Here is a 23,071-nt window from a genome sequence, read left to right as displayed (position 1 = left end):
TGGGGCTCTGAGTCCCTGATGAGGGCAGCAACCAAATGGCCAAGTAAGTAAACCCAAGCCCAAAGGTATCACTCCCTGCTCACTGGTGATCACTGCCAGACACACGTTCTTCTCTGGAATTCACTGATGACAAATGATCGGACCAAGACAAGTTTCCAGAGCGGGGCTCATTTCCTCCTGGTTGCAGGATTAAGGCCATATTTCTCAGTCTGGCCAATTAAATCTAAATCCCCAGGCGTAAGGCTCGGGTCTCAGCATTTTTTACAGACGTCCCATGAGATTTTAATGTGTATCCAGCACTCAGAATCACTGGTGGATGCAATCTGGCCATGACCTTCTCTTCTAACACCTCTCCAAAGTCATTAAGGACCTCTCGGAGCCCTAAATGTCACAGCAGGACAATATTACTTATTGAGCATATGTATCTGCCACTGGCCTTATCGATTTTATCCCTTACCTGATTTAACCCTCACAACCTTATCTAGAAAGTAGTGAGCTACTGGCCCCCATTTTATAAGTAAGAGAACTGACCCTCAGACCGGTTAAGTCACTAGCCCAAGGTCACATAATTGCAACCGGAAGAGCAGTTGGCTCACCCGAACCGAAGCCTGCTTGGGGCGATAAAACATATACTCGCCCTACTAGAACAGTACCTGGGATATAAGTACTCAATACATTTTTGTAAGAGCAATGAGTGATCACGTGAATGAATGAGAACACTGGGTAGTACCAACGACCAACAGCCCTTGTCAGATCAATTCAGCCACTCCTTGCCCTTGAAAAGGCCTCGATCAGGATCTGCTTGCTGACTGAGAAGGCTGGGTTGGGGCACTGGAACCTGAGAAGAAAAATGTGAACTGCTTCAACTATAGGTATTTCCATAAATAACTGATGCGAGAAATGAGCCCTGCCTCGGTTTCTGTTTCGTGGAGCAGTTGTTTCTCTAACACTGTGGTTCTCAAACTTGAGAGTGCATTAGAGTCCCCTGGAGGGCTGGTTGTCACACACACGTGGAACTAGGATGGGCCCAGGCAACACGGATGCTGCAGCCCCAGGGTCCCTCTGAGGACCGGGGCCCACATGCCTTGCTGGGCCGTTGATCAGGGTCTGGGCATTCTCAAGGGGTTCCTTTGCAGGGGCAGCCACACTTTGTGACTCTAGGACCTCTGCTACATCTTGTGCACACATCTTGCAGCAGTCCCACCGCCCCTGGCCAGAAGTTGAGGGGGAGGAGAAGGCAGGAGTGGAATGCCCCATCATCCAAGCCTATGGCTCACCCTACAGCCTCTGGGCTCTCACGCAGACCCCGTCTCTTGGTTTCTCCTCTGCATCTCTGCCTGGACTGTTAGAGCAGTGACTTTCACTACCAGGCAAGAACCATCTGCCCTTCCAGAAAAATCTGTCAAATTCTCAGGAGGCACAGGTAGCTTGAAAAAGCATTTGTAAAGTATACTTCTAGGAAGACAGAAGGACCTTCTCACTGATAAAACACACACACGCACACGCACACACACACACACACACACACACCTCATCCAAAGTGTCTTTATGGCAGGAATTCAGAGAATTTTCTAGAATATAAACTCACAGCTGACCAATGTCCAACAGGATTCCCATTTCGTTCCAGAAAACCAGGATCAGCGTTACCTAAGACAGGGGATGCAATGAAAGGATGAAAGGGTTGGCCCGTTCTAGCATTTCGTAATGCAAAGGGTCAGTGAAGCCATGTAAACTCGCAGGGCCAGGAAGAGAGATTTCCAGGAACAAAACCAAGGGTATACAAGGGAAGGCACCAGTGGAATCTCCCCCACTCATTCCTGTGCCTTTTCATTCCCCTCCCCCCTCCCCAGCGGGACTGTTACCAGATGGGGTGCTAAGTTTCCCCAAAGTGTTTTGTGGCAAGACAGTTCATTCTCTGAGATTTTGCAGATTGGGTCTCCTAGGCTTTCAAAGGGGAAGCCAGGGCGAGACAACGTGCCTTTGATGTTTACACTCAGGTCTTGAAATCAGAACCTCAGGCAAAAACCGTTTTTATCTCTTCCACCCTAGGCAGCCAAGTTGAAAGCTCTGGCGGGCACTTCCTTTTCAGCTGTTCTTTCCATATTGTCAATTCCCACCCTGCTGAGAGAATGGAATTCCTTTGACTGGAAACAGGGGTCCATCTCAGAGATGGTGCCAGAGATTTTTTTCTTCCTTTTCTCTCTCCCTTACGTTATTACCCTCAGCATCACACACTGGAAGGTGTAGTTCTATCCTCTTTTATTTACTTAGCATTAGAAACCAGTTCTGGTTTGTGTTTACACGGAGTCGACAAATTTGAGGGTTAATCACCTTCACCCACAGGTCAATAGGAGAGTAACCCCAGGGTCTCGTTCGAGAAAGAAACATTTGAAAGGAATTATTTTTAAGATTTGGTGAACAGCAGCATTAATTCAGTAAAGCTGCAGATTTCGTGAGCCTGTGGCATTTGTGAACAATGTTCAAATAACTTACATTTGCATGGACTGCAATTTAGAAAACACCTGATCTTTGAGTCAGCTGGATTTGGGCCCCAAGCTTCTTCCTGAGATGTATGCGAAATATTTTCTAAAATACCCATGAAGCTGGCATTTAACGCTCTCGCGTATTTTGGACAACAACCCCCGTGAACGCCAAGAATTCTCTGCATCACAGGGTCCAGAATAATGCCTGCCCCCAGTTAGGGGTCACTGAACACCACCAAATGACCTGGCTTGTCTTAGGGGCACCAACTTCAGAGTGACTAGGTTCAGCCCTCAGATCTCCTACTTCTTAATTGGTGTGACTTTGGAAAACGTACTTGGCTTCTCAGACAAAATCTCCTTACCATAGAATCGGGATGTTAACAGTCTGCATTTCATGGACATAAGGATTAACTGAGATAATATATCCTAGCACACATCCTAGCACAGGGTAAAACTCAGTAACTTCTAGCTATTATTAGTATTATTTTAAAGTGTAAATAAAAGCTACTTTCTTCTTCAAAATCTGTGGCTTTGCCCTATTTCTGGTAAAAAACCCACGGCCCTCCTTAGCCAATCTGGTCAAAACCTGGTCCTCCCTGACCTCCTCTCTCCACCACCCTCCTGCTCACTCTCTCCCTCAGCCTCACAGACTCTGTCATTTTTGCCCACATAAGCTCCTTCCCTCCTCTGAGCATTGTTTGCACTTGCCGATTCTCATGCCTGGAATGCCCAGGGCTTCGGGCTGCTCACTCCCTGCTCTATTAAGGCCTTGGCTCAGTAGCCACTTCACTGTTTACGTGCCTACTCATGGACTGTCCGCCCCATGAGACCACAGTTTGTCCTGTTCACCCCAGCACCAGTGGCTAGAACAAGGCCCTGCATGTAATAAGCACTCACTCTGTATTTTTTTTTTTTTTTTTAATGAATGAATTGCCTTTTCTCTGGAACTAGTATTTCAGTATCACTGGATAGTACAGTCCAAGATGGTGCATTCCTGCCCAGGAAAACCCAAAGTTCCTAAACACACCGGGTCAGACGCATCCTTGCTTTGCCATGTGGCTGCTTTTTGCTGTTACTGCTGTGCATGCGTGCATTTTAAATCACAGACGTGCCGGCTGAGGAACTCGTAAGGTTCTTCCACAGTTGCATTCACTTGGCTGATATCCAAACGGCCAGTTAGATGCCTGGGCACTGATTTTTCATTCAGCAAAATCTGTGCCTTGCCGCATCCAGCGAAGGCTCCTGATTGGCCGGTCACACAACCAATCAGCTTCCAGGGAGAAGGTTCCTTTTCCCACTGCAATTGGCCCAGAGACCACAGACTCAGTCTGGTCCACACCATAGCTGCCACCACACTGCCCCTCCCACACCTCAGGGCGAAGAAGGAGAGAAAAGGTCAGCCTGAGGGGGATGCCTGGGGCGTACAGGTGGGCTGCCCAGCCAGCAGAAGAAGAACACCACAGGATCAGAAACATAGGGCTGAAGTCCCGTGGAGGAAAAAATAAATGAGGTCAGGAAGCCTAGGTGTCTGGGCCACCAGCTAGCCATGGTACCCGGTGTCATGAACTGAATGGGGTCGTCCAGATTTATAGGTGGGAGTTCTAAAGCCTGGTACCTCAGAATGAGACCCTAGTCGGAGACACGGCCTTTACAAAGATAAAGGTTAAATAAGGACATCAGGGTGGGCCCTAATCCAGTGTGACGGGTGTCCTTCAAAAAGGGGAGATTTGGACACCGACACAGAGGGGACAGCATATGACGGTCATCTATAAGCCAAGGCAAGAAGCTTGGAAGAAAGCCACGCTCTGACACCTGGATCTCGGACTTGTAGTCTCCAGAACTGAGAAACGGCACATTTCTGTTGTGAACCCACCCAGTAGGTGGCGTTCTGTTATGGCAGCCCTGGCCAACTAATTCACCCCGTGAGTCTTAGCATTCCGGAGCCTCGATCTCCAGAACTGCAAAATGGGACACCTGGGCCCCCCCCTCCCACAGGTGTGTCGTAGGGATCAAATGAGGCTCGAGGTGGGGGAGCTTTGTAAACTATACAGAAATCCACGGATGAACTCAGGAGGTCTAATTTCATTCTCAGGGCCGGGTCCCGGGGTCCTGGAGAGCAAAGCAGATAAAGTCAGAAGCCCCCTGGAGGCTGTGGGGTCACATTTAGTGGTGTAGGAACTGGAACCTCGCCTTGGAGATCCACTGTTCCAAACCTCCGGGGAAGGGAGGGGAGCTGCCCTCCTCCACAGTTATTTATTTAGTGGATGTGGGAGAAACAGAACTTGCGTGGGAGAAGGGAAAGAGAAGAGAACAGAAACCAGAGATTTCTAAGAAATCAAAAGGAAAAAAACCCACATCCCTGGGAGTTTTCTACATAAAAACAATGCATTTTATTTGTATGGTACTCTGCAGGTCACAAAATACTTGATGAAAGAAGAGATTTTTTTTTTAATCTGAGGTCAAGGATCTCTCTGGTAATCTGATGAAAGCTATGCACCCTCTCCTCAGAAAAAATTAACCCATATGCTCACCATCTAAAACATTATACACCAACACGGTCCTATCCTGCAATGATGAAAACATTTTGTATCTATACTATCCAATATGGCAGCCACTAACCACATGTGGTTATGGAGCCCTTGAAATGTGGCTAGTGGGACTGAAGAACTGAATTTTTAATTATTTTATTTTATTAATTTTAACCTAAATATCCATCTATGGCTAGTGGCTTCTATATTGGACAAAGCAATGACACGATATTCCAGAGGACTTGCAAACACCCTGCAGTCTCACTGACCCCTGCCAAAGGACCAAGTTAGGAACCACTTGTCTTAACAATAATTATTGTGAATCAACTGTGAACCAATTGTCTTCACAAGAACTATCTTTTCTGAGCTTACTACCAGAACATGTATCATCTAATTTAATCCTACCAACAACCCAAAGAAAGAGGTAGAACTGTTATCCCCATCTTACAGGTGTGGTTATTGAGGCCCTAAGAGATGCCCCAACTTCCCCAAAGGCTCATGTCAAGGCCATAATGAAGGATTTGGGACTAAAACCCAAGAGCCCGATGTGAGAACTCAAGCTCTTTTCTGATTCTCCAAAAACCTGTTGATAGGGTTTTATGAATGAGGCCCAACCTCCTACCTGAGGCCTCGGTGGAAATTATTTCTAGCCAGTAACCCAAAGAACTTTAAATTACGTGGTACCTGTCTTTAAAGTTATAAGCAACGATCCTTCTCTATGCCAAGAAATCCCAAACACAGCACTGCTCACAGCACACATGTGACCCACACTGGTCTACACTGTAGAGGTCATCTTTCACAAGTGCCTTCAGGTGCCCACGGTAACCAGGCCACAGGGAGAAAAACCACTTGGAATTATATAAAACTCACTCTCCTCCTTCATTGTGTATCTCCACTCACTTCTAACCTCTAGACGTTCCCCTCATTTGCAGGCCTGTTTGGACTTGTTTTCTCAACCTGGAATTCTGCTTTCTCCAATTCTTCCTCAAAATAACTCCTTCAAGGCCCAGCCTGTATGCCACGAAAACTCCTAAGCTCCAGGACTCTATGGTCCCAGAATACGTTGCTTGCCTATCTACAGAACAGTCTTCTGTCATGCCTTGTATGACATACAGGTCCATATCCTGTTGTTCTTTCAGTTTCTAACCACATTGAACACGATGCTTAACCAGACACAGTCACTTGGTAGACCAGTGGTCCCCACACTTGTTAAAACACGGATGGCCGGGCCCTACCCTGGAGCTGCTGATTCAGCGGGTCTTCCGTGGGGCCCTGGAATCTGCATTTCTATCAATCTCAATTTATATGGATGTTACCGGTTCAGAGACTGCACTTTGAGAATCCCCACAAGAGATGTTTGTGGAATGAATATACAATTGAGTGAATGAAAATTTCCCTTGAGCACCCTCTCCCCAAGGGCTCCAAAAATGAGCTTTAGAGAAATCAAGATAAAAACTGTCACCAACATTTACTTCTAGATGAGGATCAAAAATAGAAGCAACAGGGGGGGAAAAATGGCCAAAGACGGCAGGGAACCAGAAGGAAAACTTAAGATAGATAACAGAAAAACTTGTAGGTTACCATCTGGTTTCCTCTTAGCCATTACTGTGTAACATATTATGATCAGACCATAATTAAAAATACTATGATGAGGCCAAGTTAAAAATAGGTTCATTTTCTGACTCAACCATATATTAAAAAATATTCTGGAGAAACACTCTGACTCAGTAAGTCCAAGCCTAGAAAATTTTTTGTAAGACAAAAATAATAATTATCAGAAATGAATATAAAAATGATTACAAGGAGGGTCACAAAAGCCCTCCTTATAATCACCAGAAATTTGAAACAACTTAAATGTTTAACAAAAGGAATTAGATCCACTAAATTATGGTACGTCCATAAGTGGAAGACTCTAAAACCTTTTAAAATGTCCTGACAGGGAATATTTATTGACAGGAAAAGGTGCAGGAGAGGTTAGAACTAAAATGATTTTGAAGTTTTAACTTGTGTATCTCAATCATTTCTGCAACAAACACATATTGCTTGAGCAAATTTTTTTTACAGATATTAAAAAAAAGAGAGAGAGAGGCTAGAGGAAGTTCATACTCGCTATTTCTTCCCCGGAAGGAGTAATGAGTTGAAGCACGAGAGCTTTTGTAACTTTCTCCCCGCCCCTCTCTCCTACAAACACTGACTACAACTCGGATTCCAGTGGAGAAGCATCTGCCCCCCCAAGAGATCCCTCTTCTTTCTTGCTACTTCCTGGACCTGCTCAAAGATCATTCCCAACTCAAAAAGCCTCCACTTGGAGTAACTCATGACTCCACCACTGGGGCATCTGGGTTGGGGAACGACATTGACAATGGCTCCATCGTGACCCCGGTCAACAGCAAACTGCCATTTTTCAGAAACAGTGGCTGTCTCGCATACCGGCTTTTAATAAGGCGGGTTGCTTAGCAACTGCCAAGAACTGGCAAGAAGGCAGAAGAAGGCACCAGCCAGAGCTATTTTATGACCAAAGTGAGCTGTGTTACGTGTGTCTGGTTGCATGCAAGGTAACCAAATGAGAGATAACACCCAGCTATTTTTGCATCATGAGGAAAAATACTTGGCTCCTACCCAGAAGGGCAATTACCTAAAAATCTTGGCAGGCCCCATGGTATGAAAAATGGTAACTGATACGAGGGTGAAAAAAAAAAAATCACTGACCTTCATAAATACTGATGATATGAGGATGGTTGAGGGATGACATGATCTCAATCTCTCGTCTGATGTGAACCATGTCTTGCTCATCCTTAATTTTGTCCTTACGGATGGATTTTATAGCAACCTATAAAGTCAGGAAATGAAATGTTACCCAGAGAACTAAACAGATGCAAATCAGCCATTGGGGGAGTTTGGAAAATAAATACAGATGTTACTTGTTGGCAGAACTCACAATAACCAAAACAAAGCTTCGAAATACCCCTTGTCACATCTTTCTTTTATAGCAAAAATACCCTTCTCCCAACAACAGAAAACATCGGGTTTCAACAGCCGAGGGTTTGGGATGCTGGGTTGGGTTTTTTGGTTTTTGAGGGGGTTTTTTGTTTTTGTTTTTGTTTTCCATAAAGCACAGGCTGCTTCACGTGGCCAGATTCATTTACTCTAGGAATCCTGATCCTTTGAAAAAAAGGAAAAGGGAGAGCTCGGTTTACAGGGCATCGATGATTAAACATGGATGGGTGAAATCAGTGTCACTCTGCTCCACCGGGCAGCTGCCACAGCACAGGCTAACAAGAGCTTTCCTGCATGGGGCTTCTGGAGGCCAGTTCTGCTCAAATGTTTGGGGCTTCTGGAGGCCAGTTCTGCTCAAATGTTCGGTTTTAAGACTCCAACCTAGACTGTGTTTGTGCAATTGCTCGGCGGCCAAATCCTTCCTTCACCCTTCCTCTTGCCCAAGGACCTTTGATACACATGACGAGACCAAAAGTCTCTGCTGTAGAAAAATCAGGATAAAACAAAGGGAGGGACACAGACTCCCTGCCCAGGCCCAGCTGATCCCCGTGCCAGTGTCTGCAAAGTTGAACTGCAGAGAGCTGCCTGGGCCAATGCACAGAGCATTTACTCAAAAGAAACACATACACAAAAAAGCATTAAATGACAATGGGAATCTAATAAAGGAAGATCAGGTTTGCCAATGGATTCATCTTCGCTCATAAGCAAGTTGCTTCGTAATTTAATCCACCCTGGGCTCTAAGGGAGGCAAAAAGTACTCTGGAGGGGGAAGGTGTCCATGGATAACAAGGAAGCCTGCCAATCAGTGTGTGCCCAGGTCCAAAAGCCTGCTTAGTCCCCTCCAAAGTGGCCCTCCTGTGATGTCAGCACACACACACACACACACACACACACACACACACACACCCCACCGGCCCCGGACCACACTCTCCTAGACTAAAGTCTCTTAGCCCATCCCCCAGACCACAAAGCCATGAAGTGCTCCTTGTTACCACCAGGCCACCGTCACACCTGGATTAAGACAGGTTCCTATCAGCCTCCCAGGGAATGCACTCCCATCTGTGATCGTTAGCATCTTCTGGCTTAGACCAGGTCGCCGACAAGCACGATATGTGGAAATATTTCTAAAATACAGTCGGTCCATCTATAATTCAGTAAGAACTGGGTAGCTATTATCATCAGCATCGTTATTATTATTGTTTTTGCTGCTTGCTGACCTCCCAACAAATGGGGTAAACGGATGGGCAGGTCCCCATATGTCTCCTCTGCAGAATCCTCCCCAGCTGTAATGAAATGAGTATTCACGTCGTCACTTGGCTCTACGGGGATTTAACTGGGGATCTAATTCACATATTGATCTCCAGTGTGTAACTCTGGGTTGGCACAAGGTAAGCCTGAGAAAAGCCTCAGTGTAAGCAGGTGGGCAGGTGTTAGGTAGACAAAAGGGGAGGACGGGGGTGGGGGGTGAGGGGGGTGATATCTGCCATTAGGTTATGAGAGCCCAGATGGCCGAAGTGATAGTGGAACCCGAGCAAAAAAGGAAGGACCGCCCTAATCAGACACTACCCCGAGACAGGCACCCTGGGAAACTGCTTAGTTTTTCTCTGGCATCCTACCTGCAAGGGGAACCCAGGAATGGACAAAGCAGAGCGGAAACACAGGACGCTGGGCTGTAAACCCAGGGGCCGGCTCCATTCTCCCTCAGCCTCCCAAAGCTGCATAAAAGGAGGCTGCCCAGAGATGAATGAGCTTCCAGCTTCAAGGCCCTTTTCACCAGGGTGCCGGGCTCAAAGCCACCCCAGCCCCTCCCGGAGCCCCATTCTGTATGCAGCAAGAAAAGCCTCCCTGTACTGAAGTGGAATGTAAAGATATGACTGGCAGGCTTTATTTTGTCTGAGCTGGGACTGTGATCCTGGGAGCCTGCTCTTGGAGGAAGCAGACAGTGAACACACACAGGCCTTGGAGGATGTGGGTGGCTGTTGGATCGACTCCTGCATTCCTCCAGGAACTAAAGACGGGCTAGGGGAGAAACCACCCCTTGGATTATGCAGCAGGCTGAACTTGGCCTCCAGGAGGCCCTATTGTCAAATAACAATAGGCATAAATTCTTTCCTCTTCCAGGGTCAGGGGAGGCTGGTGACAGGGGGGGTAAGAAAAGAAGCCCACTTGTCAGTGGGCTCCCCCCAACAGTGGGGCAGAGGCACGTTTGCCAGGGGGATGCTTCCAGCCCAGTATGAAAAGGAAAGTGTTCACATTCTAATAAAACCCCACTCGGCGCTGAGGAACTCAAAGGGCTCCATAAATGTTAATAACCATGGTCTCTGCCCCGCCACAAAAGCTTCCCTCTTCCTGCAATGAATCTTCTATTGACAATGTAAAAGAGGGCTCATTCTGTCCCCTCTTTCAAAGGGTTGGAGGAAGTCAGTCGGAGACAAATGTTAGAAATCACTTAGAGCCATGTAACTGTCAAGGCCAGGGCGAGACCCTCAGTTCGACTCCCAGGAGCAGGGAGCTGACGCCCCCAAGGCTGCAGAGCCATTCAGTGGCAAACCTCGGACACTGTAACACCACCGGTAAGAACAGCAGCCCGGCCCTTCACACCCCCGATCTCTATATCCTCGCTCAGGCGCCAGCTCCGGGATGCCTTACGCAGACCTCCCTGACCCCTCTTGCCACACCGTCCCCCACTTTATCTTCTTGGGGGCCTGTCACACCACATGAAATTCTCTGGCTTCTCTGTTTCCTGCATATTCAGCCTGCGACCCAATCCAGCTTGTGGCCTGTTTCTGGAGGACCCAGAAAGCTAAGAATGGTTGTCATATTTTTAAAGAGGCGTTTATAAAAGGAGACAGAGATCTATAAATGTAGCTGCTGTAACGTAAGGTAGCGCCTGCTTCATGAGGTTGAGGGAAAAACGGAGCCAGCATGAAGGGAAGCACGGTTGCCTAATGGTCAGGGGCACAGGGGCACAGCTTTGAGTCCTGGCTGAAACCACTCACTAGCCCACTAGCCGCTGTGTGACCTCGGGCAGGTTGTATACCTTTCTGTGCTCCAGTTTCCTCATCCATCAAGGAGGTACTCCTGTGAGGATTAAGTGAAGAGGGGAATAAGAGATTCCCACTCAAATCAAAAGTCTGTCTCAAGACACCCCCTTCAGCATCTCTGGATTTGGGCTGCTTGTTCACTTCTTTCTTTGGAACACCAACCAGGTACCAAGCAGAGCGCTGGCAGGACCCAGAAGAGAACCAACAAGATTCCGTCCCAGCCCTCAAGGTTAGGGGGAGGAGGAGGGGTGGTGGCAAAAATTGCACAAATAATTATGTAATTTTCCTCGTGGCCAAAGGCCACCGAACAGACACAGAGAGGTGTGGGCATTCCGGAGAAAATGTCCTCTTCAGTTTTCTGCAGTCCTCACCCACATCGACAAAGAAAGATAGAGGTAAGGAAAAAAGGGCCCAGCAGGAAGAGATTACCAAATGTCTGAAATCATACACCTTCAAAAAAAAAAAAAAAAAATCCAATTTGTTGCCGCAGGAGCCAAAGAGATGTCACCCTGCCTGCAAAGCGACGGGAACTCACGTGCAGTACAGCCGCATTCATAAATGTTCCCAAGTCTAGACAGCACCGCGCGCCTTATAAAATGGTCTGCTTTAAATAAGGCCACCCTAGAGTTTAATGTCTAAACCGTTTGCAGCAGCAGGTCTGGCGGGGGACCTGTGAATTCTGCCCTGCCTCTTTAAGAGGCGCTCTCAGCCCAGCCAGCCCCTAGCCCTCCTAAAAGGGAGTAGGCCCTGCCTCCTCTTCCCTATGGGGCACTATTTCCTTTTTGGAAGAATCACCTGTTCTGCACCCTGCTGGGCGTCCTTTGCCACAGTAGCTGCCAGGAATGTTAAGGGCTTGGTGGCTGGGCAGGGATCTGGGAGGCAGTGTCTAGCTGACCTCAGGGGAGCCAGAGCATCACAGATCTGTTCTCATCTGCAAAAGGGGGCTAGGAAGCACAGCCCCCCAACCCCTTCCTAACCCCCACCTCTAGCCCACTCCCTCCTGGGGCTGTTATAAGGAGTGGGAATGATGGGAGTTAAGTAGCACACAGAAGGTGTTTACTGAATGGTGGTGACGATAGATGAGGCCTGGAAGATATGGGGTCCTGGACGTCGTTTCAGGGGTGATGAGCCCCAGCAAATCATCTTATAGCCCTCCTCCCCACCATGCCCCACACATCCTCCCCTTCCCCACATTTGTACTGAGGCCAGAGCAGGTTAAAATTCTGCCTGCCTGCCGGCAGAGAGTAGGACAACCAGCTGTCCTCCTGGCCTGCCCTGGGGCCTGGGGTAGTTCTGGACAAGCTGTGTGTTTGCCCCGCCTCTAAGCAAGAACATCACTGCCCTCTTCCCTCCAGAGCCCTCCCACGATGCTCAGTCACTGCCATCTCTCAGCCTGCAGGGAGCGTCATAGAACCCTGGTTCTCAAACAGGGGTCATGGACACCTTATTAAAATGCAGATTCTGAGCCCAAGGGTCTAACAGGGGGCCTGGGATTCTGCATTCCTAGCAAGTTTCCTGGGACAACAGTGAAGCCGGTCTGAGGGGCGAGATCTTAGTGCTCTGTCTTTGGCCAGGACATAGCCACATTTTAAAATCAGCGGCAAGTTCTCAACAATGGCGGTCACGAGCATTTCTTAAGCGTCAACTATGCATCAGTGGAGCTTATCTCATTTAATCCTAACTGCAACCCCATTTTACGGGGGAGGAAACTGAGATACAGAAAAGACAAACACTGCCCAAACTCATATAGGTTGTGAAAGACAGAGCTAAGACTTCCACGGAGGCTGCTGATTCTAGCGGCTCTGGGTGAAGCTGGCACGGACGGGCAACAGGGCAATTGACAGGATCTCTCCATGGATCTTAAAGAGTCTCCAAAACTCGCTGTGATGGGACTCCCTCCAAGCAGGTGAAGTTTTATAGGGTCAGATGTGAGGTGCGAGGAGGCAGCATTTGGGGTTTTTGAGTAGTAGCGAAGAAATGCAGCCAGAAACACAGCATTAGCGTCAACTTCGTAGGAACAAGTCTGCATTCTAATCCCTGCAACGGGAGCTGGCAGCTTCCCTGCCATTCACAAGGTGTGATCTCACCCCCCCCCCCGCCATGTTCCACGGGAGCTGCAGGGCACGGAGTCAGAGGCAGCTTGGGGATCTTTGCTCACCGAGGGGCCCGGAGGCCACTTGCAGCAGAGATAAGCTGCCAAATGAGGTTGGAGGCCAGTGGAGGGGTTCCTGCTCACGTCTGGTTGACGGTCAGAGTTCAGGGCAGGACACAGCTCCACACCAGCCACACAAGAAAGGCTGTGCGCGGCCATGACCGCGGCAATGCCACCCAGGAGGCCAGCCTGCAGCCAAAGCCCCTAATTAATTAAATGACCTCCAGCTCTTTGCGAGGAGCCTGGCCAACTCGGGACAACACTCGAGCAAGCTGCCATGATGCAACCGACCCCACAGGGACCCAAGCCAACTCCTCCACGGGGCCCAAGGGCCTCTTCCTCTCCGGCCTGTTGATTCATGTCATTACATGGATGTTTTTTCAGACAGAAGCAGACTGGGAGCCAAGAGTTGTAGCAACAGGCGCGGAGGAGATGCACCCCGACGCCAGGAAGTGCGGCGTGTGGAAGAAAGAGTTTTTCTTCGAAGAACGGCATCCACAGTGCACCACCAGCAGCCCTTGAACCTTATCAAAGGTTCTGAAACTAGAGTCCTCTGTTGGAGGTGGTACTCCAGCCTCGATTTCCCAAAACTCCCCATCAAAGGTGATGTGGCCTCAGGTGAGGCTGGTTTTTCTCCCGCCATGAAAAATGTGTTCTATTTCCAGGGACGCCTGGGTGGCTCAGTCAGTTAAGAGTCTTAAGAGTCCTACTCTTGGTTTCAGCTCAGGTCATGTTCTCAGGGTCTCGAGATCGAGCCCCGAGTCAGGATCCACGCTCAGCCGGGAGTCTGCTTGAGATTCTCTCTCTCCCTCTCCCCCACCCCTGCCCTTCTCCCCTGCCTGCTTGCGTGCTCTCTCTCTCTCTCTCCCTCTCTCTCTCTCGAAAATAAATAAATAAATCTTTTTTTTTTTTTATGTGTTCTATTTCCAGAATTGAATAGCAAATCAGATTTTTATCTGACGGGACTGCTCAGGAGGACCTCAGAGAGGCCGGGATGTCTTTATTTTATCCCCACAGTCCCTCTGCAAGGCCTGGGGTTAGCACGTCATTATTACATGGGGTGATGCCACAAGGGAAGTGGAATTCACGGCTCAGAAACTGTGGGCGCATTTACACTCCCTGTACCAAGCCGGGGTTTGTAAACACCAGACAGTGGCCACGGCTGGCCAGGCAGGAATCAAAGGAGTGGCGGGGAAAAAAAAAAAAAAAGGCCCATGAAAACTTCACAACAGTGTCAATGCCAAAAGCAAGCAGTACATGACCTGATTCTCTGGGAGAGCACACTGCCTGAATCAGATCTGGGGGTTGGGGGGCTGATTGTCAAAATGCAGCTTCCAACCCCCCCCCCATAATCTAATGAATTCCAGCAACAGCATTTTTGACAAGCTTCCCAGGGGACTCTGCTGCACTCTGATGTTTGCGAACCGTCAGAGAAAACGCGGCCATGATGGCACTTCTTATTCTGTAACTTAAACACTGCGCGGTCATATTAAACATGAGATGATTAATGAAAATTAATGAACTGTCCATCCATATAGAGGGGAATTAAAAACAAGCTGCTTCCCTGAGGGGACTCTGTGACAATTAATTAATTAATTTGATTTTTTTTAAATTTTATTTTTTATTATTTTTATTTATTTATTTATTTTTATTTTATTTTTTAATTTAACCCTGGCAAATGGGAGGTTTGATCCCCGGGGATAGTTTGCTCGTGTGGACCTGTGGCTGCTGTGAGGCCCCCAGAAGCTGGCTGATAATGGTCTCCTCCCCATGCTCTGCACTCAACCCGGGGCTCCCACGTCAATGTGTCCAAAGGAAGAGAGAGGAAGTGAGCCCTGGAGCCTCCTGTCCGGCCGGCTCTGTGACAGAAAATCTATCTGGCTGGGACCTCAAGGAGCTTCCTCTTACCAGGATCCTCCAGAAGTCTCTCCAGGCTGACCCCAAGGCCCGTGGCACGCCAAGTCCTCTGGAAGCACAGAGATGGGACCCAGGCAACAGCAGCGCTTACAGAGGGACGCAATTCGTAAGGCTGTTTAGCTGGAACCCAAACGGCCAAGCAGCCGTTTATTTTTGGACTTTCACATTTCCGAAAACCAAATGCAACACCGACTCAGAATTCTACAGTGCAGCTGCTTTTCTTCCAGGTTCCAACTGTCCTGGGGAGGGAAGGGAAGGGCCGGACCCGAGGGCTGACACTGGACAGCCTCGACTGGTAGCATCTGATTGCTCTGGCTGTTCATAACCCAGCCTGGATAAGCAGAGAATTGTGCAATTTTTATTTATCAACCTCCGAGCCCCACTGAGCCAGGCCAGAACGGCTGAGAGACCACATCAGCACCTTGGCCTTGTCCTCACGCACAGCAATTTGGCCAGGTGCCCCTGCTCAGGGGTACCCAGGCCAGCACGCCAGAGGCTCAGTGCCCTCCTCTGCCAATGAGGATGCCAACAGTGCCAGACCCACGAGGTGGATGGGGGGAGGGGATCATAGATTGTTTGCAGCACGGAGGGCGGAGAAGGCAAACAGTCTTATGGCACGAGGTGTGATAATCAGCAGATGTTAGAGCTGCAAGAACCTCAGAATGTTCCATCCCAAACCTCTCATTTTATAGGTGGGGAAACTGAGTCCCAGGGAGGTAAAAGCACAGACCCGTGTTCACGGAGTTAATAGCAGTCCTGGAGCCCCAGTCTGGGACAAATACTCCGGGCTAGGGGTGCTCACCAACTCCCAAGCCACATCTAACAACAGGACCAAAACTGCCACCCAAAGACTTATCACACAGCTGGGAGGCCCAGCCCCAGCACAGCCAGGGGCCCGGACTGCCGCACTGCCGCACTGTGAACAAGCTGACATGGAGAATGACAGATACTCCTAGGCGTGCTGGCAAATTATGACTCGTTTCACGTCATGACACCTCCCGGTCATGCCAGGGGCCATCCTCCCACAGACATGCCAGAGACGTGGTATTCACTCCAATTCAGCCCAAACCATGTTCCAATTTCTGAAGTCTTATTTGATATCACACGTGAGTAGGCATACTTGGGGAGTTTTTATCCCCTTATTTCTTAATTCGCTAAAAACACTGCTTTTAAATATTAACCTTGGGCTGCTACTAAGTCACTGACCTTGGGAACAATGAACAAGGGACTCAGAAAACCTAAGAACCAAAATTAGTTTTCCAAAGAGGGAAAAAAAATTAGCCCATTGAATTTAGTTGATCCAGGTGAACAAAAGAAAAGGTTTTTTTAATTTCTTAAGATGGTAAAATATATAGGAACATGCAAAAAAAAAAGTGTGGCTTTAAATTATATTGCATATTTTAACTGTGAATGATTTTATAAATCAGTGAAAGGGAAGATTCTTCAGACGTTATCTTTATCCCGACAAAACTCCTGTTGGGAAAACAGATTTGTGGCAATGAGAGTGTGCAAAGACACACAGGACAGGTAAGGAACAAGGGTCTGGCTGGGATCTGCCCCCCTGGAGGCCTCCTTCAGCATCTCATCACAAACCAGAGTTTCTTTTCCTTCCAAAGGAAACTCTCACTGTCCATTGCCCAGAGAGTTAACAGGCTGGGCCCTGCTCCAGAGCCCTAGGGTAAAATCCCCGCAACCCCACCCCTATCCCTGATGCTTATCAGCCCGCTAATGAGGCCCCCTGCAAACCTGCCCGGGGAGGCTTGTCACAGCAGCTCCTCCAGCTTCACAGGCACAGCCCCAGGCAATGCCAGCCGGACCCCCAAGGAGCATGCGCAGCCCCCAGCGGGCATTTCTGGCCACCCCATGAGGCAGGTTAGCTCTGTGACCTTCATCCAACACCTACCACTCTGTTCCTACCCTCACGGAGTTCGGGGCAGGGGTCTGTGGCTCTTACAGGGACCCCAAAGAACAGCCTGGGTGGAGAGTGAGGCGCACCCAGACATTCGTGCTTGTCATTTTCTCTGCAGGGACCCCTCCACGCCCAATCATCTGCAACTGTCTTCGACTGACCGCCGGCTCCTCCGTATCTGTCCCCCGCCAGGAGCCCCCCCCACCCCCCACCCCCCCCCACCCCCCGCTTCCCTAACCTCGGTCGCCACTCACACAGAGACCATTTCTGTCTCCACGTCTCCAGCACCTCGCAGGTGCCTGGCACATAGTAGACGCCAAGAAGCTGTGGCTCAAATGGACTCCAAGTGTTTAAAAGGACCCTTAAGAGGGCGCCTGGGTGGCTCAGTGGTTTAAAGCCTCTGCCTTCGGCTCGGTCATGGTCCTAGGTTCCTGGGCTCTCTGCTCAGCAGGGAGCCTGCTTCCTCCTCTCTCTCTGCCTGCCTCTCTGCCTACTTGTGACCTTTGTCTGTCAAATAAATAAATAAAACCTTTAAAAAAATAAAATAAAAGGACCCCTAACATTTTGTGAAAGTGAGATAAATCAGGCATGGAAGGCAAATCCTGTATGATCTCACTTATCTGTGGAATCCAAGACAGCCAACCTCATAGAGGTAGAGAGTGTACCTGTGGGTGCACTGCGGGGTGGGGGAAATAGGAGATGTGGGTCCAAGGGCACCACCCCCCAGCTCTAAGCTGACTAAGTTGTGAGGACCTCAGGTGCAGCGCAGTGACTACAGTTAACAATACTGTCTTTGATACTTGAAAGTTAAGAAAGTAGATCTTAAATGTTATCACCACACATGTGCGTGCGCGCGCACACATACATGCACACACAATGACGATTAGGTGAAAGGATAGAAGTGGTAACTCACCTGATAGTGGTAATTATTTTGCAATATACCAAATTGCAAATATATGGAAATGCATCAAATCATTGCACCATACACCTTAAACTGACGTACATCCTATGTCAATAATATCTCAATAAAGCTGGGGCTGGGGAGGAAGGACCCTTAAAAAAATGCAAAACCACAGGAGAACATCTCATCATTCCATAGCCACCTGCCACTGGGTCTTTTTTTACTCACTCATCTCTCAAGCGTTGAATCCCTCCTTATCCTGAAATCACTGAGCCCGAACTTGTTCATCTCTAAAATGGAGAAAATATGATGGTGTTTAGAAATGGGGCCTTCAGGGGTAGATTAGGTCCTGAGGTTGGAGCGTTCATGAACGGGATCAGTGCCCTTAGCAGAGAGACCCTAGAGAGCTCCTTTGTCCCATCTGGCAAGTGAGGACATGTGAGAAGATGGTCGTCTATGAATCGGAAAGGGGGCCTTCTCCAGACACAGAACCTTTGGGTGCTTGATCTTGGACTTCTACCCTTCAAAACTATAAAAAATAAATTTCCATTATTTATAAGTTCCTAAAAAAATAAAACGGAGATAAGAACAGCACCCACTGCAGAAAGGCTGGGAGATAATTCACAACAACAGCTCACAGCGATGCTAATAATTACAGGCTATCAGGCCCTGACTGTGAGCCAGGCACTGGGCACCATCCTGTTGCTCAACCTTTCCCTCGTTAAATTCTTGCAGAAACATTATTATTTCTGCTTCTCCATGAATATAAACTGAGTCTGAGGCAGGTGATGTAACTTGCCCCAAGGGTACACGACTCACAAGTAGGGAAGCTGGGTCCCACAAAATCCAATAACCATATTCTTAAGCTCTGGACCACACCCACGAAGCAGGTGCCACAGCGCCAGGCACAGTGCGGGGATGTGATAAAAAGGGGCTGAATCTGAGTCTCTGGAGATACCACCTTGTCTCCACCCTGAGTCTTGTTTTAAGCTAGTTTTTAAACTGCTTTCATCTTCAAAAGCACCTCCGTTGGCATTCCTTGCTTTTCTCTGTGAGGCCAGCCCACGCAACCGGACAAAAGGCGGAACTGGAGAGGGGTCTGAGAGGTATGTCCTTAAAAGTGATGCCATCGTGAGTCAATTCTCCAGCAAGCAATCCGGGCAAATCTGATCTAGGCCCTGTATGACATGATCTAGACATTCCCTTCAAGGGGCTTACAACCCTACTGGAAAGGGCAGTGGACATCAGGGCTTCTCCCTGCCCTGCACCCGTTCACCCTTCTACTGATAGGAACACTCTGAAGTTGCTCCGGGGAGCCCACCACGTGCAGTTTTTAAAGAGAATGTAAGTCAAGTTAAAGCACTCTCCCAATGCCAACAGGTGGGCCCACGATCCTAGGATTGGGCTAAGAAGAGGCTATTTCCCCAGAATTGAGTTTTGAGTGGTCTGAGAATGGCTGGGCCATTCATCCCAACAACAATCTCTGAAAAGAACTAGTTCCCTGGGGCTTCCTTGGGTTTTGTCTTTTCCCCAGCCTGGTCCTCTGGGATCCACCAGACCTTCCAAGTTCACTTTCTCCTTCATGAGTCACAGAGTCCATTTCTGTCACTAGCAACCAAGACCCCTAACTTCTACTGAGAGACGTTGATGGGTCAGCATGGGAAGACAGAACAAGGCTACTAAGCAGGGAAGCACCTGCTGTGTTTGGGGCTAGAGAATTCAGGGCAGGCTCTTGAATTCAGGGCAATTGAATTCTAGAGAATTCAGGGCAGGTGGGATGGGGGACTGGACCAGAAGATACACAGTCTTTGGCACAAAGAGACAGGAGACTACCAATCAAGACATCTCACCCTCCTCAAGTCAACAGGCAAACACATGAGCCTAGAGTTTGGCCAAGATGATGCTTTTTCTAGGACTGTAAGACCCTTTCCAGCAAAGTGTCTTTTGGGGAGATCGTGAACTGTTTGAGGTATGCAGAGTCGGGGCCTCCTAAGAAGTCCGTCCGTGCATCACCCCCTACCATTTCTACCTCTGTGTTTCACTCACACTCCTAAATAAGACCAAAACTGAGTCTCACTTTGCTCATTCATTTTTCCTTCCCTACAAAGGACATATCTGCACTGTCCCCTTTGCTCACACATACTTCATGCCTACACTCAGTCACCTCCTCCACGAAATGGGCCACGTCTCACTTGCCTGGAACAAGTCAAAATGCCAATCTTCAGGGACCGTCCAGATGTCATTTTCACAAGAATTTCCTCTTGCACCAAAATAAAGCCATAGTAAATTATTATGGAGTTTTGCCTTTTGTTTTTCTGGTTTTTTTTTTCTCGCTGTTTGGGGGTTCAGTAGGGTTATTTTTTACCTATCGTGCAGAAAAGTAGAGAAAGTCTAGCCATATTCTCTGCCCAATAATGTTCGTATCTATATTTACCAGTTCTTATAGAATAAATTGTGTTCCCCAAATTCATATGTTGAGGCCTTAACCCCCAATGTGACTCTATTTGAAGGCAGAGCCTTTAAAGAGGTAATTAAGGGTAAATGAGGCCATAAGGGTGGGGCCCTGATCCAACAAGCCCGGTGTCCTTATAAGAAGAAGATGAAAAGACACCAGCAGCATTCACATACCCATGACAGAACATGTGAGGACACAGCCAGAAGGTGGCAGTCTACAGGCTGGGAAGAGAGGCCTCATCAGAAACCAACCCTCACGGCACCCTGATCTTGAACTTCTAGCCTCCGGACCTGTGAGGAAATTAATTTCTGTTATTTAACCACTCGGTGTGTGGTATTCTGTTATCCGGCCTGAGCCCACTCATACTCTACTCCTTGTCCAATGGACCTAAATCACAGTCAACATATCATCAACCAAAGGGAGGGTCATTCACAGTCAATACCAAGCATAACAAGCAGAGCCTACAGTGCCTTGTCCATCCCTGTGTCTCCAATATCTAGAAAAGAGTCTGGCACCACAGCAGACATTCAATAAATAGTTGTCGAGTTGAATCAAGTGAATAGTAATAATCAAGTCATAACTTTTGTAAGAATGAAAACACCCATCCGTTCAGGCCACCAACCTGGCCCAGCACCTGCAAGTTGTTAAAGTCAGACGACCTACCCAGATGATACCCCGGATTCCACGCTAGTCCATGTCACCTCTGTCCTTGCGGGGTAGACGGGCAAACCCAGGCACGCAAGATCAGAATGGGTAAAGGACCCTCAGGCGCTATGTGTACAATTCCGTCCCATTTCACTGTACTCTACCCACCGGCCCCGGAGACAGGCTCCTCGTGTTGCAGGAAAGGAAAACAGAAACTGAGAAAAAGGGACTCCCTACATCACAGGTCATAAAGGCCACACCCAATGGTCAAGGGGGTACTTGGATTTTGTGGCCAATGCTGCCTCCTCGGGGCCACACCTGTTCCCATGATTCCTTCAAATCCCCAGAACGGCAGGATAAGGAACGAACACCCTACATCCTGGCTTTGGGATGCTTCCTTTCTCGGGAAGTTAGGCCTGGGGGGAAACAAGCTCAGATATCAGACTGTTCAAATTTCGTGGACGATCCAGCCGGGGAGCTAATCAGAACAATTTGGGTGTGCGGCTAAACAAGGACACCCCTTCCTGGATCGAGCACCGCCTTTATGGCAACACTTCATAAGAACCATTCCCCTACAACAAAACTGTCAAACCCAGCAACCGCAGGCCAGAAACATCCCAGCTGAGCCCCACCAAGCTGCTTTCTGATGTACTGTACACACAAATACCAATATTCCCCAGATGTTCTCTATGTAAAACATTTGGTTTGAGACGCAGCCCTTCTTTCCCAAAAACCCTTACATTTGTTTAATGGACTCATACAGTTCAGCTAAAATGTCCTGGATCAGACATCTGAGGCCAGCCCGGCTCTGATGTAAGCATCCCATCTGCAGAAAAGACGAACAAGTAAATAAGACAGTCTTCCCCAAGATTTATGCTCCCTGCATCTTTAAGCAGGTCATAAAATGTAAGCTATGTATGGCTAATAATGCAAGTTGCTTTCAAGTGTGTTTCTGAGTCTATCTCCGAATTAATTGAAGACCGATGTTCCAACAGAGAGTGGGTCTGGCATGCTGAACAGGAGGCCACGTTCTGCTTCTCACTCCCACAGGAAGGAAGTTTTCAAAAAATTGGTCATCTGAGCCACCATGAGGTAAAGGTAGGTTTTTCCTGGTTTTCGTCATTCAGATACAGTGGTGTCCCCTGTGTCCCAACGCCACTTACCCTCTAAGCCACACTCCAAAACACAGGTAAGAGATGGGGAAATGGAAAACATACTCCCCAAGTGACCCTGGCCAGCCCTACTCCCCCCACAACAGCTCATCCTGTCACATGAGAAAAACGGAAGTTCACGAGACTCACGGTCAGGGCCCCTTCAACTGTGAAGATTATAAGAGGAAAGGAAATAAACTGTTAGAAAAGCCACCCAAGAAATGTCATTGAATCCATGCCCCAAGTCCCCACAGACAGCAAACCACAATTTTTCTTACTAATATTTATAATAAACTTGGTCACAGCAAATCTTTGGGGAAGTGGAAAAATGGAAGGAGAAAGCTGTCAGAGGGGGCCTCACTCACAGAACCAAGACAGGACAGCTGATTTTTACCTTCCATCTCTAACTTCCGTGTCTTGTGGGTTTTTCAGTATGGGGCAGGCATTATTTTTGCTATTGGGAAAGAAGGATTCTATCCTTCAAAAGGGTCACAGAAAGGAATAAAAGTTGATGAGGGAGAAGACAGACAAACTATAAATAGCAGACACGAGAACCCCAAAATAAAGTCCTGAGGACCAGTTAGAAGAAGTTCTCCAAAGACATCAAGGAGAGTTTAATGTTCAAGTATTTTGTTTTAAGAAGGAAAGAAAGTGTATGCACACTTGAAAAAGAGTTCCAAAATAAATCCATTTCTTTGACTGAGACTCATGGCAGGTTGAACCCTAGGGGCTGCTCGGCTACTCTCTGCTTTCCCTACAGCCTCCTTGGCCAGTCAGCCGACTATCCACCCACCCTCATCCCAGCCAAGTCAACCGCCCCAAAATGGCAGCCTCTACAGCCCACGGAACTCCTCATCCTCCAGCAAGGCTAGCAAATCATGACATGATT

The 23,071-nt window shown here is 48.2% G+C and overlaps 1 protein-coding gene across 1 annotated transcript in view; it reads right to left on the bottom strand.

The window, feature by feature from the left end:
- The window catches only part of NUAK1 (NUAK family kinase 1), a 70,366-nt gene that overhangs the window by 30,729 nt on the left and 16,566 nt on the right, over window positions 1–23,071 (bottom strand). The window contains exon 2 of the mRNA XM_046012862.1: window positions 7,721–7,841. Coding sequence (XP_045868818.1) covers window positions 7,721–7,841 — 121 coding nt within the window. The remainder of the gene's footprint in view (window positions 1–7,720; window positions 7,842–23,071) is intronic.

This window comes from Meles meles, chromosome 7 (genome assembly GCF_922984935.1).
Source record: "Meles meles chromosome 7, mMelMel3.1 paternal haplotype, whole genome shotgun sequence".
Classification (NCBI taxonomy): domain Eukaryota; kingdom Metazoa; phylum Chordata; class Mammalia; order Carnivora; family Mustelidae; genus Meles; species Meles meles.
This window is presented reverse-complemented; position numbering and strand designations above follow the sequence as displayed.